Source organism: Oncorhynchus nerka, linkage group LG13, assembly GCF_034236695.1.
Source record: "Oncorhynchus nerka isolate Pitt River linkage group LG13, Oner_Uvic_2.0, whole genome shotgun sequence".
NCBI lineage: Eukaryota > Metazoa > Chordata > Actinopteri > Salmoniformes > Salmonidae > Oncorhynchus > Oncorhynchus nerka.
The window spans coordinates 19,706,445-19,725,420 of NC_088408.1; the positions used below are offsets into that span (position 1 = coordinate 19,706,445).

General features: G+C 41.9%; 1 protein-coding gene across 2 annotated transcripts; it reads right to left on the bottom strand.

The window, feature by feature from the left end:
• Nucleotides 1-4,306: 4,306 nt before the first annotated feature.
• Nucleotides 4,307-18,445, bottom strand: slc25a29 (solute carrier family 25 member 29). 2 transcript variants are annotated; one of them, XM_029650507.2, is made up of 5 exons: nucleotides 18,099-18,445; nucleotides 13,804-13,847; nucleotides 11,870-11,953; nucleotides 10,747-10,954; nucleotides 4,307-9,110 (listed from the first exon to the last, which is right to left on the bottom strand). In XM_029650507.2, the coding sequence occupies exons 1-5, from the start codon at nucleotides 18,124-18,126 to the stop codon at nucleotides 8,542-8,544; spliced, it is 933 nt and encodes a 310-aa protein (XP_029506367.1). In that variant the 5' UTR covers nucleotides 18,127-18,445; the 3' UTR covers nucleotides 4,307-8,541. The 2 variants fall into 2 exon arrangements, with proteins under 2 accessions (XP_029506367.1, XP_029506368.1); XM_029650508.2 differs by having other exon boundaries at nucleotides 18,213-18,257.
• Between the last annotated feature and the right edge of the window lie 531 nt (nucleotides 18,446-18,976).

An 18,976-nucleotide genomic window follows, 5' to 3' on the forward strand; every position in this document is an offset into this window, starting at 1 on the left:
TATCATTCACATAGACCATGTGTTGCTTCAGTGATGTCATCACCCCTACTGCATGCAACAACAAATATGTTAAATAGATACTAAAGATACTAAAAGTTGAAAATACAACTATAAATACATCTTCCAACACACTCTACTCTATCATAGATGAACATCAGCTTTAAAAAACATGTATAATGCCCTCTTAATCAATAAAACCACAGACAGTTTGAAAGTCTTAGTCCAGCACAGGGAGAAGAGTGAGGAACAAGGGGTCATTCCTCCAGGACATGAATCTCAATACCAGAGGCTTCTTCTATACAGAGAACAAAACAACACATCAGACAACATGTCTCACCATTCATTCTATAGCAGATCATAAAGATGAACTAGTTAATAGGGGATTAGATGGACAAGATGACTACGTCAAAGGACTATTTATGACCTGATTCCATTTCAGTTCACACAGCTGAAGATCAGAATATGTGAATGTAATGTGTTGTGTTCTCCATATGTTCTATGGATTGATGGAACCATTCATAATGTTTAGGTCTATACAGTCCTTTCAGATCTGTGAACTCTGATGATGTGGGAGGAGTTAGGAGCCTAAATGGAACTGGACCAATGCCTGTGACCCTCTCCTGCTTGTGGGGGCAGAGCCTTGGGTGGGCGGATCCTCCTTGTGTGAATAGTGACTATGGCAGCCATGATGGTCAGTGTCACAAAGAGCATGATGTGACTGATGGGCAACTTAACAGCATTACTGGTACCTGGACAATGAGACAGACAGGGATTAAACACAGTCAATCATTTAGATTGATTTAAATGAAAGTAAAGTTTGCATCACACACCGGTCAATAGAGGATGTTGAGGACCAATATCCATCAGCCAAACACCTCTACGACTTCTCCTCTGTCTGAACACCAACGATCTAGCTGAGTGTTTTAATTCATGCCTAATAGATTACTTTGATTGTTCAGACCATCCACTAAATAACTTTAGAGTTATATAACATCTTAAACATGGAGTAGTGGTATTAGGCATCACAGACAAGCATAAATGTCCACAGGATGAGTGTGAACTGCAAAGTAAAAAACCTGAACTTGTAAGTTACTTTAGCAGTAGGTAGGTAGTCTAGGAAGGTAGCCTAGCAGTTAACTTCTCTAGGGTAGGGGGCAGCATTGGGAATTTTGGATGAAAAGTGTGCCCAAATTAAACTGCCTGCTACTCTGCCATAAAAGCTAGAATATGCATATAATTAGTACATTTGGATAGAAAACACTCTGAAGTTTCTAAAAACTGTTTGAATGATGTCTGTGAGTATAACAGAACTCATATGGCAGGCAAAAACCTGAGAAAAAATCCAACCAGGAAGTGGGAAATCTGAGATTCGACTCTTACCCTATCGAATACACAGTGTCTATGGGGTCATCTTGCACTTCCAAAGGCTTCCACTAGATGTCAACAGTCTTTAGAACCTTGTTTGATGGTTCTACTGTGATGTGGGGGTGAATGAGAGGGGATTGAGTCAGAGGTCTGCCAGCAGCCACGAGCTCAGTCTCGCGCGTTCACGTGAGAGCGACCTGCATTCCATTGCATTTCTGAAGACAAAGGAATTCTCCGGTTGGAACATTATTGAAGATTTATGTTAAAAACATCCTAAAGATTGATTCTATACATCTATTTTCTATTCTCAGTCTCAAGCCGCTAAAGGTACCAACCCTGACCCAACATTTAAGAAACGTTGCTAACTTCTACATATCAAGATGGCACATGGAAGGTGTACTACAGTATATCTGCACACATCATACTGATGGAGTTTTTTTTAAACCTGGGACTGTGGTGATGACATCACCATCTTCAGTGCCCTTGTCTTTAATATCTAGATCAGTAGAAGAACATCCTCTTTTATATAACTCTTCATCAGACAAATACAGTAGAGAGCTGTATGCTTGTTCACCAATCACTGATATCAGGAGAAAGTATCAGGTTTGATATTCAACTTTAATATCATTACAGATTTTATTCAGATTATAGGAGCATAACAGGAACACATACCTGAGAATGTGAAGTCAATGGAGGTCTTCACTTATCCCCTTTCAGTCAGCTGACACGTCAGCTTCCTGTTGTTGTCCTCCCTCTGGAGTGTCACAGTCAGAGAGATGTCACAGGGAGAGCATTGTGTTAACTGGTCTCATCCACCCAGCTCAGAGTAACACCACTAATGATGAGTGGGTTACAGTTTCCATAATAGCTGAGCAGGGGCATGTTCATTTCACTGTTCCATCAGGCATTGTATCTTTCATTAACGTGGACTGGGAGACTGTGAAAGAAAAGGAGATAGTTTACTGTCACAAATACATCTAATATACCAAACGTAATGTATTCAAACAGTAATACTCACTATTTAGAATCAACAAATAAAAAGCTTCACCCACTACACATTTTGTCCCATTCTTAAGGTTCTCTTTAAAAATGTAGACTCCAGCATACTCAGCTTTGATATCACTAACATGTAGAGAAAAGTTAGACCCAACACTGAATTTGTCTGTCTGTTAGTTTGTTTTCCTTTTCTGACCTCCCCCCATTGACCTCTTCAATAGTACCAGTAGATGCATCTCTGTTATAGATCCATGTAGTTGAGGAGCAGTCTGGATAAACCACATTGTTACACGGTAGACTGACGTAATTTCCCGCTCTGGAGAACACAGAGAGAGTGTCTGACACCTGGATAGGCAGAATAGGCCTCGAATTTAAAGAAGAATAATGATTTGGGCATCTTTTGTTGAACACAGTGCTGAACTTGTGTTTTGGACTTAATAACAACCTACCTTAAAACCTTCAGGTACTTCCTCAAACATGGATACTAACTCATTGTTGTATATTATCATCCATTATAGGGGGAAAGTTCCTGGAGAGACAGCAAGTTATCAGTCGCACCTTATTTTGAACATGCTAGTTGCTGAGACTCAAGTTGCCAGGGAAGTAGAAATAATCATACACATTAAACAAAAGATTCCAGCTATCAACCATTGAGCTATCTGAGGTCCCGAAGCTCCAAAGAGGCCCTTCAGCCAACCAGTAAACACCCACTCTGATTCCCGGGAATAAGACTTTGTAACAGTGGCAATGTAGTTAGCAAGACCAGTCACATTTGATGACACATCTGGGACAAAAGTGCAGCATTCGTCGCCAATGAGTGCACAAATACCCCCTTGACCAGCCAATAAGTAGTCAAGTGCCTCCCTGTTTTGCAGGGCCACCTCGGTGAGTGCTTTTACTTCCTCATTCAGAGAAAACAAGGCATCTCTAGTAGCATTTCCCATTTTTCTCAGGGGGTGGGGGGGAGTAGCCAATGACAGTATTGGGGGACAGTGTAATTGTTAAGTTTACCCCAAAGGAAACCCCTACATATGAAGACCCTTACCTACTCCCACATGACCCCACCCACATACCCAACAAGAATTCTTATATGAGGTTACATTTGCCACCATTTCAGCTAGAGAGGAACAGATTCCCTCCCTCATCTTGACCTTATACTTCTCTTTTCCTTCGACTCACTTCTCGTTCTGGACCACTACTCCGGGTCTGTGGTGGTCCATTCGGCTCGGGACTTTCATCTTCACCTGAACAGTCACCCAGTGGAGGGAAACAAACTGTTCCAATCAACACAACGGTGCAGATCCAGACAGCAAGGCCACACAACCTAAGGGATTGGACTCCCGCCATCCTCCCCAGGGGCAGGAACTCGTCTGCAGAGGAGATGTGTCGCGCTGCATGAGGCAAATGGTGGTCACACATTCTAGCTAACATCTGCTTCATCCAAAATACTGCCTGTAATCCAAGTCACTGGGAGGCTGAGGTTGGTGGATCGAGTGAGATGAGGAGTTTTGGGCTGTAACGCGTTATGTTGAACAGGTGTCCTCACTAAGATCGATATGGTGCTCCTGGGGGAGTCTGGTACCACCAGGTCGGCTATAGAGGGGTGCACTAGCCCAGGTTGGAAACTAAGCAGGTCAAAGCCCACATGCTGTCCAGCAGTGGTATAGTGCCTGTGAGTACGTGTTAAAAATATCTACTTCATGGTGGCAACTGCCTCTGCAATACAATAACTTGAAGCAGACAAACAATATTTAGCAGGTACTTTTCTGAAAATGTAGAATTACACTAACGCCTACTGACGAAGTGAGTGAATAACACATTCATATCAACGCAGCAGACATCTATTTTGTTGGGATGTGTATTTTACTATGTAACATTATAAAATGTAGTATAACAATAAAACTATTGTTTTCAAGGCACAGGAATAATGACACAGAGAAAGATCTTAATCTGAGTCAGTCGTTTATTGATATTCAAATGTTCTAAAAGTCAACCTTGAGGAACCAAAGCATGAGATACACTGACTGGGCTCAGCGTTGTTAGTTTGTTACAAAAATATATCAGTGTCTCCATCTTTTGAATCTTCCTTTTCCAAGCTCATCTTTGTAACAGCAAAACCCACAAGTTAAGAGAAAGCCAAAAAAAAATATTCTGCTCAAAGTCAAACATTGAGGACATCACAACTAACAGATCGAAAAATATAGGTTTATATATTTACATTTTCATTCCCCCTTTCAAAATGATCTAACAGATTATAATCACACAAAATCACATACTTTGTTCGCATCTTCCCAGTCCAAAGTCCAAATCATTTTCATACACCAGTTTTTTACTTTAGCCTCGTGTCCAGGACTGGAGGAGTATGAGAACATTAAAATGATCACAACAAAGCCCAATAAAACATTATGGTGACAAACACAATGTGATACAGTATATCAAAAATATTAAAATGAACAATTAGCAATGGCAAAAACTGATTGGCATACTGAGTCACTCAGCAACATATTATTTTATTATTTGTGGGATTCTGTGTTTTACCATATATATATATATATATATGATTAAATATTATCTGATGTTGGCTGTGTGAAGTATCTGCATTTGTGCACTTGAGCATCATCATGAGATTAAACAACTGCTTGCTACATCTACTTGCTTGTTTGTGTGTGTGACAAGAACTGAGTAACATGATGTGACCTGCATGTTGCAAAACTGTAGATAACAGCCCAGCAGATGCTTTGTCCTTGTGTTTGTATGTAACAATATTGAGCACATGGTGTGACTTGCTGTATCTTACAAAGTTGTGGTCAATTAGGTATAGGGAGGGGTGGTCAACACAAGGTTTAACTGAGATGGAAAAATACTGAACAACACAATAGCAGGAACTGAGCAACTGTTATAACTAGGCTGCGATACCAGAACAGTAAGAATCTATACATCGACGGAGGGAGGATTCCAAGAAGCGCCAAGAGGCAGGGACCCGCCTGAGCGCCTGCGATAGGCTGAGCAAGTCTAAACCACGCTCAGCCTCTGTGATAGACATTGTTCCAACCAGTCTGTTGGCCTATCACAGTATAAGAACACTGTTTACGTACATCCTGTCAGTTCCCTGTTCTGCCCTGCGTGGTATTACAGTGAGCCCATATATACGAAAGTTGCATTTGCCATTTATTGCTTAGCTAATAAAAAAATACATAGTATACAATCGGTGACTCATTGTTATATTTATCCTGATACCAGACTCGAATTTACGCAACTCTAACAATTACCCCACAACCACAATCCCAATTCAGCAGACTGCAGGACACCCGTATTTCAAGGGTTGTGCTATCCAAGCAGCAAACTACCTCGAACCAACCAAAATATTTAGAAGAGAAGCTGATTGTTACAGGTCTCTGGTACATGTTTCTTCTCCTCCTGGTAAAAGTCAGAGACCATTTTGTGGGGGTAACATCTTGTTACATTCAACAATTCAGTACATGTGGATATGTTCGTGGATATGTTAGAGACTGTCATTAAGACGTCACTGTTTTAGAGAACGCCATTATGATGTCATAGCTCTTTTAAAGAACATTACTGTGGTGTCATCGTAGATTTTCCTGAATCCTTTGTTTCAGAAGGTTATGACAATGATAGTTATTTACTGCAGCAACACACTAGAGACAATTCAGTGTGTGTGTGTGTGTGTGTTCTTCCCTCCCCTCCACAGTGAAGGAATAAGAGAGAACAGTCATTAATAACACATGAATACTGTGTCAAAGCTACCATACTGTAGGTCCACTGGTGTATAGCCTACTATATGAAAACCCTCATACAGGAACAGCATGCAAAATGTCCCCATCATACACATCGCAGAGAGATCTACCAATCTCTGCTAATACGACTAAGTATCTCACAAACCAGTAAAAACATACAGTACCAGTCAAAAGTTTGGACACACCTACTCTTTCCAGAGTTTCTTTATTTTTTACTATTTTCTACATTGTAGAATAATAGTGAAGATATCAAAACTATGAAATAACATATATGGAATCATGTAGTAACCAAAAAAAGGTGTTAAACAAATCAAAATGCATCTTATTGTAGAGAGTCTTAACTGGAGCCAACCTGACAGCTTTGCATTCTCTCAATCAGCATCATGAGGGAGTCACCTGGAATGCATTTTGATTAACAGGTGTGTCTGCTTAAAAGTTCATTTGTGGAATTTCTTTCCATCTTAATGCATTTAAGCGAATCAGCTGTGTTGTGACAAAGTAGGGGCGGTATACAGAATATTTGGTCGAATTGCTGCAAAGAAACCACTACTAAAGGATACCAATAAGAAGAGACTTGCTTGGGCAATGAAACACAAGCAATGGACATTAGACCAGTGGAAATCTGTCCTCTAGTCTGATGAGTCAAATTTGAGATTTTTGGTTCCAACCGCTGTCTTTGTGAGACGCAGAGTAGGTGAACGGATGATCTCTGCATGTGTGGCACCCACCATGAAGCATGGAGGTGGTGTGATGGTGTTTTGCTGGTGAAACTGTCAATGATTTATTTAGAATTCAAGGCACACTTAACCAGCAAGGCTACCACAGCATTCTGCAGCAATACACCATCCCATATGGATGTTTCAACTGGACAATGACCCAAAACACACCTCCAGGCTGTGTAAGGGCTATTTGACTAAGAAGGAGAGTGATGGAGTGCTGCATTAGATGACCTGGCCTCCACAATAACCTGACCTCAACCCAATTGAGATGGTTTGGGATGAGTTGGACTGCAGAGTGAAGGAAAAGCAGCCAACAAGAGCTCAGCATGTGGAAACTCCTTCAAGACTGTTGGAAAAGCATTCCAGGTGAAGCTGGTTGAGAGAATGCCAAGAGTGTGCAAAGCTGTCATCAAGGCGAAGGGTGGCTACTTTGAAGAATATCAAATATATTTAGATTTGTTTAACACTTTTTTGATTACTACATGATTCCATGTGTTAGTTTTGATGTCTTCACTATTATTCTACAATGTCGAATGAGTAGGTGTGTCCAAAATGTTGACTGATGCTGTATATCAACTCCCCATTACATATCTTCTAAAATGACAGGAGTTAACAGTAACAGATATACCAAAGTCTACATTATGAGGAACAAGAGACAGATATATTAGTTAACATTCCGGCTCAAATAATAACACACACAAAAATCCTCTAGAATTTGCAATATTTAGACATTTTGCCAATTGCATCTTTAAAAACAAAATACAATGAATCTCACATTTATACACAAGTAAAACACCAAAGACAAAACTTCCCATTACTCAGTAAAACACAAGCCTTGTCCCAAAACAAAACACACAAGACACATTACATTATTGCCAACTCTAATAGGGATTCACACTTGTGCTTCAAACACAAAACGTCACATTCGGGGCTTTCATTCAGCTTTCAGATATCGCTCAGGTGCATTATAGGTTGCTTTTCAGTTAGGACTTTACTGTGCAAAGACAGAGCTATAAAAGGATAAACTGCATAACCATACCATTACAGTGCTTGTTAGTATACATGTGGTTGTACCGGTTAGTACCAGCGACTTAACCATAACTCTTGGTTTATTTGAGCAATACTATGGTCTGAGAGAGAAAGTGGCATATTAAACTTTGGGTTCAATCTCAGTCTTTTTTGTCACATCTTCCAAAGATATCAGTGCTTCGACTTCTCCATTTCAGTAAAACTGTTCAAATGTAATAAGGCAGGAAATAACAGTTACTTTAAACATGATACAAAATAACCCCCCCCCCCCCCCAAAGTAAATTATATATACAAGTCAAGTCCAGTCTTAGCCTGCAAATCTATAGATTTACACTACTGTTCAAAAGTTTGAGGTCACTTAGAAATGCCCTTGTTTTTGAAAGAAAAGCAAATTTTTAGTCTATTTAAATAACATCAAATTGATTAGAAATACAGCGTAGTACCATCAAAACACCAGTCTCAACGTCAACAGTGAAGAGGCGACTCTGGGAGGCTGGCCTTCTAGGCAGAGTTGCAAAGAAAAAGCCATACCTCAGAATGGTCAATAAAAATTAAAGATTAAGATGGGCAAAAGAACACAGACACTGGACAGAGGAACGCTGCCTAGAAGGCCTGGAGTCGCCTCCCCCACCCCACAGTAGAGCAGCTTTGGTGGGAATAACACCTCCAGACTCAGATCACAAGCTGGAAGCCTGGGTCTGCTGCGGTAGCTGTGTGTGGTGAGCTGTGTTGGGGAGCCCCAGCTCACAGTCTTTGGGCCCCTCTTCCACTCCCCGTGCGTACAGCAGCACCAGCGTGACGGTGGCGAAGGTGGCAGCATTGACGGGAAACGCCCTGAGCAGGGTGGAGGTAAGACCTCGCGTGAACACCCTGAGCCCCTCCCTCCTCACGCTCTGCCGCACGCAGTCAGCGATGCTGGTGTACTGGTAGACCCCACCCACCCCATCCGCCTGGAGGCGGGACTTAATCACATCCACTGGATAGGTGGAGAGCCAAGAGGCAATCCCGGACATCCCACCGGCGAATAGCAGTTTGGGGATCATGTAGGGGTCGTCAGGTTCACAGCCAATGGAGCGAGTCAGGACATCATAGGCCAGGAAGTAGACCCCAAAACCGGGGGTTTCTCGGATCAGCGTGGTAACCATGCCACGGTTCACCCCCGACAGCCCCTCCCGCTTGTAGATACGGGCCAGACAGTCCAGGGAGTTCTTGTAGAGCTTCCTCTTAGACTTCTTCTCCCCAGTGCCTTAGTAACACAGTATAATTATAAATACTAGTGATGGGTACCAATATGGAAAAGTTGACGCTAGGAGAAACATGAAATAGGTGGCCATACATGTTTTGAAAACGTTTTAATAGTTAGTGCCATTAGTGAACCCTTTAAAAACTGATACTATAGACGGGTGGGTTGACAATGTCACCAGAATTATGCATGCGTGTTGCAGAGGAAAAAGGCAGTGTGTTATGATTCTGAATGGTCAGATCTCTAGCAGCAATGACAAGAAGCGGCCATGTGGAGTATCGTAGGTGGCTTGTTTCAGCTAGTTGTATGTTGTTCTTGATAACATGTCTTGTTTTTAGGTGTTTTCACTTATGTCACGTCAATGCTAATATGGCAAAAAAATTGCTAGCTAGCTAACCAACAACTGTAACTATGTATTAGAGAAAAAAAATGTGTATTGTTTTACAGTTTACAATATAGTTAACATGTTGTCAATAATCCTTTGATACTAACGCAACCCACTTTGTTTTGCCCCAAAGTTGAGTATGCATCGGCTTTGTTGCTAAACAACCCATCCGTCTATGGTACACACGCTTTCCAACAGTGTAGGGGCAGTGCACAGAGTACATTATGCTAGCTAGCTCAGATAAGCTAAAATGACAAACATTTGACAACTAGCTAGAAACGTTTGCTAACTAGAACAAAAACATCTGCACAAACATCAACTACACAGAATGTGCTTCTTAGAAATGATTGTTCGCTAAGGAGGTAGCTAAGTCGCTAGCTTGAAAAGGCAGAGTACAATCCACAAATTGTTTAACTTGCTGGCTAGTTAGCGAAGTTGCTCCACCACCAAATACTGGGGAAACCAATGAATGAAACATGGAACACTTTTGCCCAGTAAAGTATTCATGCAAGTGTTGACAACAGTTTTTGTTATCTTAAAGTAACAAATACCTCATCAAATCATGATATTGCACTATCCTAAGGCAGTGTTGCATGCTTGCAACAATGGTATGGTCATCACAACATACTTCACTCAAATCAATATGATATCGAATTATCAACAATGGTCCCCAAGGTTGTCAAAATAATGTCCAATACTTGTCCATGACTTTTTTATAGCAACTTCAATTGAAATACGTGTGCATCTATTACATGCATGGGTATACAAGGACATCTAGTGGTCAGATGACCTGGTTTATACCTCACCATGACACACGTGTAAAAAAAAGCACCATTTTCTAAATCAGACCATTTTAAGCAGTTGGAGAGAATAGTAGTTATCTCCCCTATTTTCCTCGTATTAAAATGGTGCTTTCAAGACAACTGGGAAAGCAGAAAAAATTATGATTAAATTATTATTAATGAATTATTAAATTATGATGTTGACCTCCAGGTCGGAGCTCTTGAAAGATGCCGGAGTTTCCAGCTTGGAATTCCGATTTGGATGAGCGTTCAAAACTATTTTTCCCAGTCAGAGGTCTATTTTTCCCAGTCAGAGGTCTATTTTTCCCAGTCAGAGGTCTATTTTTCCCAGTCAGAGGTCTATTTTTCCCCTGAGTTGCCGGTTGTCTTGAATGCACTGAAGTCTGAGATTTTTGAGTTCCCAGCTGTTCTGAACGAGACATTAAAAGCCCATCTTTTTGATAATCCCTACCTTGCATCTGCATGCGTGTCTTGGCCAGCTCCATGGGGCAGCAGATGACACACTGGATGGTTCCGGCTGCGGCCCCGGCCAGGAACTGGTTCATAGGGGTGTCGTGGCCCAGGTAACGCATAGCGTTTCCCTGCACTCCAAACACTATGGCATTGATGAAGGTTAGGCCCATCATGGGGGAGCCAATGCCTTTGTACAGCCCAAACATCTGGGGTGGGGGGTGAAGGAGGGAGAGATGGGTCAGGCAAAGAGAGGGAGAAAGGGAGAAATTAAAAACATTTTATACTTCAGGCTATGGACTCATGTGGAGCATGAAAAGAGTGAGACACATAATTCTAACTCAATGGATATTGTAGATTCATTTATAAACTAGTTAAAACCCTTATAAAGTGAACAGAACACAAACCATAATATCTATTCCCAATGCCCATATTTTGCTACAGGGCGCTACGCTTACCTTTTTTTAAACTAGGAGCATGTGTGGAAAACGTAGGCACACACCAAGAAATTTAGCAGCATAATGAAAAATATTTGGGGTAAATAAGGGTAGAATCCTTCATTTTTCAAGGGACACTAGCGCTCTTAAATAAAAAGTGCTCTTGAATAAAAATTCCAGGTCGCACAGCTAAATATGTTTGCGCATTTGCGAGTAAAATGGTTGCACTGTAGAGCTAGCTCTGTGCTACTGCCTCTCCCACACCCATCAGCTCTGTGCTACTGCCTCTCCCACACCCATCAGCTCTGTGCTACTGCCTCTCCCACACCCATCAGCTCTGTGCTACTGCCTCTCCCACACCCATCAGCTCTGTGCTACTGCCTCTCCCACACCCATCAGCTCTGTGAGTATTCTATCAGGCCCATAACAATAAGTCACAAGACAAGACACGTGAGGTCGTCGGAAACAGACAGGTCTAGGATCAGCGCTTAGGACAAACTGACCTCAAGCAGAGCAGACTTCAATGTGGTTGTGTTGATGAGAGAGTGGCCAAAGTCTCAAACAAATCTGAAGCCTATAGGACTATAATATACCAAACATGACAACTTAACATGGGCTCATCGCCTGTTTAAAGTTAAATTGGAGACGCAGCTTCCACTTAATGATAAAGATTTAGGAAGCACTTACCGACTCCTGCCGAACGATGGACTGGAAACAGTGGTAGGTCCCGCGGTAGAGAGGCTTGTCCACATTCTGAACCTGGAGTCTCACCTGCAACACACACACAGGTCAAGGTCAAAGAGAACCTGGATGGCCAAACAGCATCCCTACTGAACAAACCAACACTTCCTGACAACAGTATCACAACATAGGAACAAAAATGAGGGAATACAGAATAGCTTACCAATACACACAATTATACACTACATGACCAAAAGTATGTGGACACATGCTCGTCGAACATCTCATTCCAAAATCATGGTCATTAATATTGCGTTGGTCCCCCCTTTGCTGCTATAACAGCCTCCACTCTTCTGGGAAAGCTTTCCACTAGATGTTTGAATATTGCTACGGGTACTTGCTTCCATTCAGCCACAACAGCATTAGTGAGGTCGGGCACTGATGTTAGGCGACTAGGCCTTGCTTGCAGTTGGAGTTCCAATTCATCGCAAAGGTATTCGAGGGGGTTGAAGTCACTGCTCTGTGCAGGCCATCAAGTTCTTCCACACCGATCTCGACAAACCATTTCTGTATGGACCTCGCATTGTGCACAGGGGGCATTGTCATGCTGAACCAGGAAAGGGTCTTCCCCAAACTGTTGTCACAGTTGGAAGCACAGAATAGTCTACAATGTAATTGTATGCTGTAGCATTAAGATTTCCTTCACGGGAACTAAGGGGCCTAGCCCGAACCATGAAAAACAGCCCCAGACCATTATTCCTCATCCACCAAACTTTACAGTTGGCACTATGCATTTGGGCAGGTAGCGTTCTCCTGCCATCCGCCAACCTAAGAGTCGTCCATCAGACTTCCAGATGGTGAAGCGTGATTCATCACTCCAGAGAACATGTTTCCACTGCTCCAGAGTCCAATGGTGGCAAGCTTTACACCACTCCAGCCGAAACTTGGGATTGTGCATGGTGATCTTAGGCTTGTGTGCAGCTGCTCGGCCATGGAAACCCATTTCATGAAGTTCCCAACAGTTATTGTGCTGATGTTGCTTCCAGAGACATTTAGGAACTCAGTAGTGAGTGTTGCAACTAAGGACAGACAATTTGTACATGCTACGGGCTTCAGCGGTCCCGTTCTGTGAGATTATGTGGCCTACCACTTCGCGGCTGAGGCGTTGTAGACGTTTCCACTTCACAATAACAGTACTTACAGTTGCCCGGGGCAGCTCTAGCAGGGCAGAAATGTGACTAACTGATTTGTTGGAAATGTGGCATGCTATGACAGTGCCAAGATGAAAGCCACTAAGTTCTTAGTAAGGCCATTCTACTGCCAATGTTTGTCTATGGAGATTGCATGGCTGTGTGCTCGATTTTATACACCGGTCAACAATGGGTGTGGCTGAAATAGCCAAATTCACTCATTTGAAGTGGTGTCCCCATACTTTTGTATATATAGTGTATGTACTGCCATGAAGTGTATAAACATGATTTTTCTGACACAACTTGGTAAACTCAGACATCAAAATGTTGATAGGGGATGGGGACGAGTCCTATTCTTGTTGTGGTTCAACAAAAATAAGAGTCAAAGTGACAGAGAGAGAGACGGGTGGATGGGTTGACCTTTGCTGTACTTACTACAGTGTACGGTTGTGTAGAAGTATCTACTAACACAGTAAGACCTTTTCTGTGAAACGAAGAAAGTCCTTGTTACATTAACAAGGAAATCTTCCACAATCATTAGACCTACGCAAGCAGGATGTGTATGAAATCAGTAGCATACATACAAACAAAATAGCATCTGTTGTAGTGTGGAGAATACGGTCATCAATTTCCCCTTACTATACGTTTTATGGTTGTTTGAGACAAGCAGAAACTATTGAACTTAGTGACTGCAAGCTTTATTTTCATATAATGGAAAGAAAAGCCCAAAAGGAGAACAACCAGACTCACCTTAACCGTGTCAAAAGGGTGCCCTACTAAGACTCCGGCAGCACCTGAAGAGAAGAACGAGACAGCAGTCAGACAGGATAGACTACGCTATACTTAACAGAGAGCAGATTGTTAAAAAAAAATGTACAAGTAAAAATGACCGTAGCCTATGTGATACACAGATAGTTTGAGAAGTTGTATTCTGGTAGGAAAAAAGAAGAAGTTATTTATAGCAACCAAAACATTGTTTCTGTAAACTAAATAAATAGCCATGTCCGCTATTCAGATCTCAACGACAGAAATTGTAAACATAAGCCTTTTAATGTTGGCTCTCACCCCACAGAGGACATCACATCAGGAAATGGAAACCCTGTAGCCATCAACAACAACCTGTAGCCTAACTGTAGACCGACAGCAGATACCATTTTAGAATCTTTCAAATAGTTGAAGCATTTGCTCCAGCCTGCCTTGCGTGCCAGACGGGCAGGGTTCACAGTTGAAACTATTATATTAGTCCATTAGCCAGGCTGGCTCAATCAAGCACCGGCAAAGTATTTAAAATGATTTAAAATAGTATTTGAATCTAGGTATGACAGACCGCTGCCTCATATGGCAAGGCAACTGGGGAGAGACTGAGTCTCCTTCAGGAATAGCTTTGTCCAAGCGACTGCTCTGGAAGGTCCTGTACATAACATGTGTACAAGCCCTCTCATCCACTCCCAATGGCTCTGAATACAGAGTGAAACCTTAGCCCTGGGCCCTGGCAGCAACTGTCCTGCTATAGGCCTTGATATTGGCGGACTATACTCCAAACTGGCATCAAACGTTCCAAAACAAACAACATTATTGAAGGTTGGAATGTGTAGTGCACCAACAGAATGCTACAACCCAAACAGAGCTTGCAGAACTATGTGGCTGTAGGCCATCTCTCTGTCTTTGGTCTGTCTGTGCCTCTCTGGGACTGGCTAGAAGAGCAAGGATAATCCTTACTAAGCGCCTGCTGTGCCACAGCCAGCCAATCAGAGTCGGCCTCCTTTTGTAAGCCAGGAAAAGAACAGCAGTAGGCATGTGATCCTTGGGATGTCCCTACCATAAATCCTTACCTTAAAAGAGAAACTGACACGATTACTTGTGCCCTTGGCAACCGGCAGGCAAAGGGCCGTTTTGGTCATATTTTACAATACCTTCTGTAGCTACAGCAGAAAAAACTACCAGCAAACTAACAGTACCCTGGGTAATTTGTAAGTTGAGTTATTTAAAATTCTTTCACTTTTTGTATCTATACCGAACAAAAATATATAAAAATGAGAAATTGTCAACGATTTTACTGAGTTAGTTTATATAAGGAAATCGTAAAATGAAATAAATTCATTTGGTCATAATCTATGGATTTTACATGACTGGGCAGGGGTGTAGCCATGGGTGGGCCTGGAAATGCATAGGCCCACCCATTGGGGAGCCAGGCCCACCCACTGGGCAACCAGACCCACCCAATCAGAAAGAGTTTTTCCCCACAAAAGAGCTTTATAACAGACAGAAATGCTCCTCCGTTTCATCAGCTGTTCGGGTGGCTGGTCTCAGATGATCCCGCAGTTGAGGAAGCCGGATGTGGAGGACATGGGCTGGCATGGTTACATGAGGTCTGCGGTTGTGAGGCGGGTTGGACGTTCTGCCAAATTCTCCAAAACAACGTTGGAGGCGGCTTATGGTAGAGAAATTAACAGTAAATTATCTGGCAACAGCTCTGGTGGACATTCCTGCAGTCAGCATGCAAATTGCACACTCCCTCAAAACTTGAGACACCTTTGGCATTGTGTTGTGTGACAGAATTGCACATTTTAGAGTGGCCTTTTACTTTCCCCAGCACAAGGTACACCTGTGTAATGATCATGATGTTTAATCAGCTTCTTGATATGCCACACCTGTCAGGTGGATGGATTATCTTGGCAAAGGAGAAACATGCTCACCAATAGGGATATTATTTGTGCACAACATTTGAGAGAAATACGTTTTTGTGCGTATGGAACATTTCTGGGATCTTTTATTTCAGCTCATGAAACATGGGACCAACACTTTACATGTTGCATTTATATTATGGTACAAAGTAACTACGCAAGTTTTTCATTCCCCTAAGGTCAGCTTGGAATGATTGCTTTGAAAGCCTAATGCAAGTTTTCAGAAGAATTGATTCACAAATGCTCAAAGGCTTGGTTTGTCATCATTTACATTTTAGTCATTTAGCAGGCGCTCTTATCCAGAGTAACTTACTGGAGCAATTAAGGTTAAGTGCCTTGCTCAAGGGCACAGGCATATTTTTCACCTAATCAGCTCGGGGATTCGAACCAGCAACCTTTCAGTTACTGGCCCAACGCTCTTAAACACTAAGCTACCTGCCGCCCACTTTTGCAGCGTGCCATGTTGGCAGCAAAAGTTCCAACATAACCACATTCTAGTCGGAATAGCAATTAGAATAGTATTGTTATGGAACACCTGGTGCCAACATGGAGGATAGTTTACGCTCATGCATGTTTACGCTTTTACACCTGCATTGTTTGCTGTTTGGGGTTTTAGGCTGGGTTTCTGTACAGCACTTTGAGATATCAGCTGATGTACGAAGGGCTATATAAATAAATTTGATTTGATTTGATGTATGTTTATGGCTCACCTCCAAATAGTGGATCTAATAGGTTTTACATTCCCGCATAATACTAAAGTTGCCTTCTGAGTCGAGTCGGGCTTTTCACGCCATTCCACTAACGTTGAGCATGTGGATCCCTCCCCTATGGGTTTACATGTACACCAGACCCTTCCATAGCAGACCAGTGACAGCAGGAGGGAGAGTGTGATTGGTCTGTGAAGGGGTATGTGTAGATGCATATCCTTTTTACAGTAGAGCCATCTTAGGTTATCTGTTTCAGTCTGCAAATATAAAAAGAATGTATGCACGTAAGTCGCGCTGGAGAAGACCGTCTGCTAAATTACCAATTATCAAAGTGTCAAATGTAAATGCAATGCTACAGGACATAGGACTAAATGCTTTCCATTCTTCAAAGGGTGTACAGAGGACATTAAGGAGGCTTGTGGGTGGCTGGAAAACACCTGTGGTAGGATTTCTAGACCATGTCCAAGTGAGAACGAAGGAAGGAAAGAAGGAAGTAATTTGATCTTTCTCCAGCGATAGCCAAGTCATTGAATATTGACAAGTAACTTTGTATGCCTATTATTTGACGTATAAATCATTGATTGACAGAGCAGTAACTGAAACCACAGGATGTATCACTTATCATAAATAATTTCACCAGAAGTAGACTTAACTTTCAACAACATAAACTTAGTCTTCCTGGAGAGAAGGGCCATCATCTGCTTTATGAACCAACCACCTATAAACACATCTAATCAAGAAGAATAGCACCAAGGTAACATTGGAGACTACTGGCATCAGATTCCTAAATAAGGTCTAACCCTGAAATGTTGACGGTGGTTTCCCTTATCCCCTGGTATCCAGCTTTTATGACACATAGGGCCTACTTTTTTCTGACACCAGACTCAATATGGCTTGCACCGACCTGACTTACCAAATAGGCATATATCTACATTGCAACAATGTCATGCCTAACAATTATTCAGACTGTAGGCTACAGTGTCTTATGGTGTTAAATTGAGTTTGTTATTCCTGGTATATGATGTTACAATCATAGCCACAGGAAGATGTTTGGGTATAGGGGATGCTGTGATTTTTACCACAGTGCACTACCTTAATATTTTTTTTTTTATAATAATAATGATAATAAAAACGTATTCATGTTTTTTATTTTCAGGGAGTTCAGCACCTCTACTTCCCGCGGCTATGGTTACAATCACACAGAGTCAGTTACTGGTTTCAATGAATTGTCTGAAAAGTTCTAGACATCTACATTATGTCACACGTTTTCCCATTTATATAGATATAATTTGGAAAATTAACCTTGCGTGCCCTGTCGACCCACTTGCGCCAAGTACAAAAATGCGGTTTAAATAGCGGAATGGGATTGCATCATCACACACTATCGAGTTAACTACCTACAATAGTTAGCCGGGTGATCATGTGAACAAGGCTAGAGTTGAACAATCTCAATGACATACATAGCTCACACAAATTGACACAATGTAAGAATTAATTTCTCAAATTGGTTTAGAGACAATTATCTGTGTGTGTGGTGTGACGATAGGTAGCATATGACGATGGATGGGTGCGCTTGCCTTCCCTGATTGGCTTAGTGCAGCCAGTAGTTAGCTAAAGCTGCCTCCTGGGTTGATGTGCTTCAAATCAGACTTACCGCCAATGCAGCCAGCGAGAAAGTCCATCACCACTCTTCAGTACAAATTTGCGATTAAGAGTGTCAAATATCGGTTAATTAATACTTTTTGATGCCGATTCGTTTGCCACTTACACAGTTTGATGAAACACAGCTGCGCTAGTTGGCAACAGTCTTCGTCTCGTAGCTAATGTGCTATCAACTTGCTAGCTAATATTTCCTTGTTGCGGCCGTTAGAATCACTGAGGTATGAATAGAGTAGCTACACGACCTCCATGAACTGTCCGAGCTAAGTGATTTTACGATCCCCTCTCTGTAGTAACCTCGACCCTGTGTCTGTTTGACCAACGTTTTGACAGATGGCATTGGAGGCGTTTACTACCTGCTTCGGGTAAACCTCGTATCCAATCACATTACAGTGCCGAAGGCACCACCCCTCTTTTCAATCTTACCCCCAACGTTTATTGGTTGTATATGAAAATAATCGCACTTTCAAGGTTGCGTCAGCAATACGGTGTGACGCTTTTGGTCATTGATGAAAAAACCCCACAACCAACTCTCGTTTGAATCATTATGGCAGGTTTGAAATCATATCGAGTGTACATAGGAAAATAGATGTTTCTACGAATAAGCAAACGGGCTGAAAAACATTTGGCTAGAAACTATTCCATATGTTATGGCTTAACTACCTACATTTAAGGTCACGTATGGACGAGCATATCATGGAATAGCTACCACCTTTCAAACTTCTCGTTTTAACCTTATCAATGACATTATGTATTTCAGAACAGTGCTCCGTTTTAGACACTAGTTTTAGACACAATATGCCTTTATGCCTCTTTCTAAGAGAAAAAGCTGAATTGTTTCTCAACGTGGCATTACTTCAATGAGTATCTTGA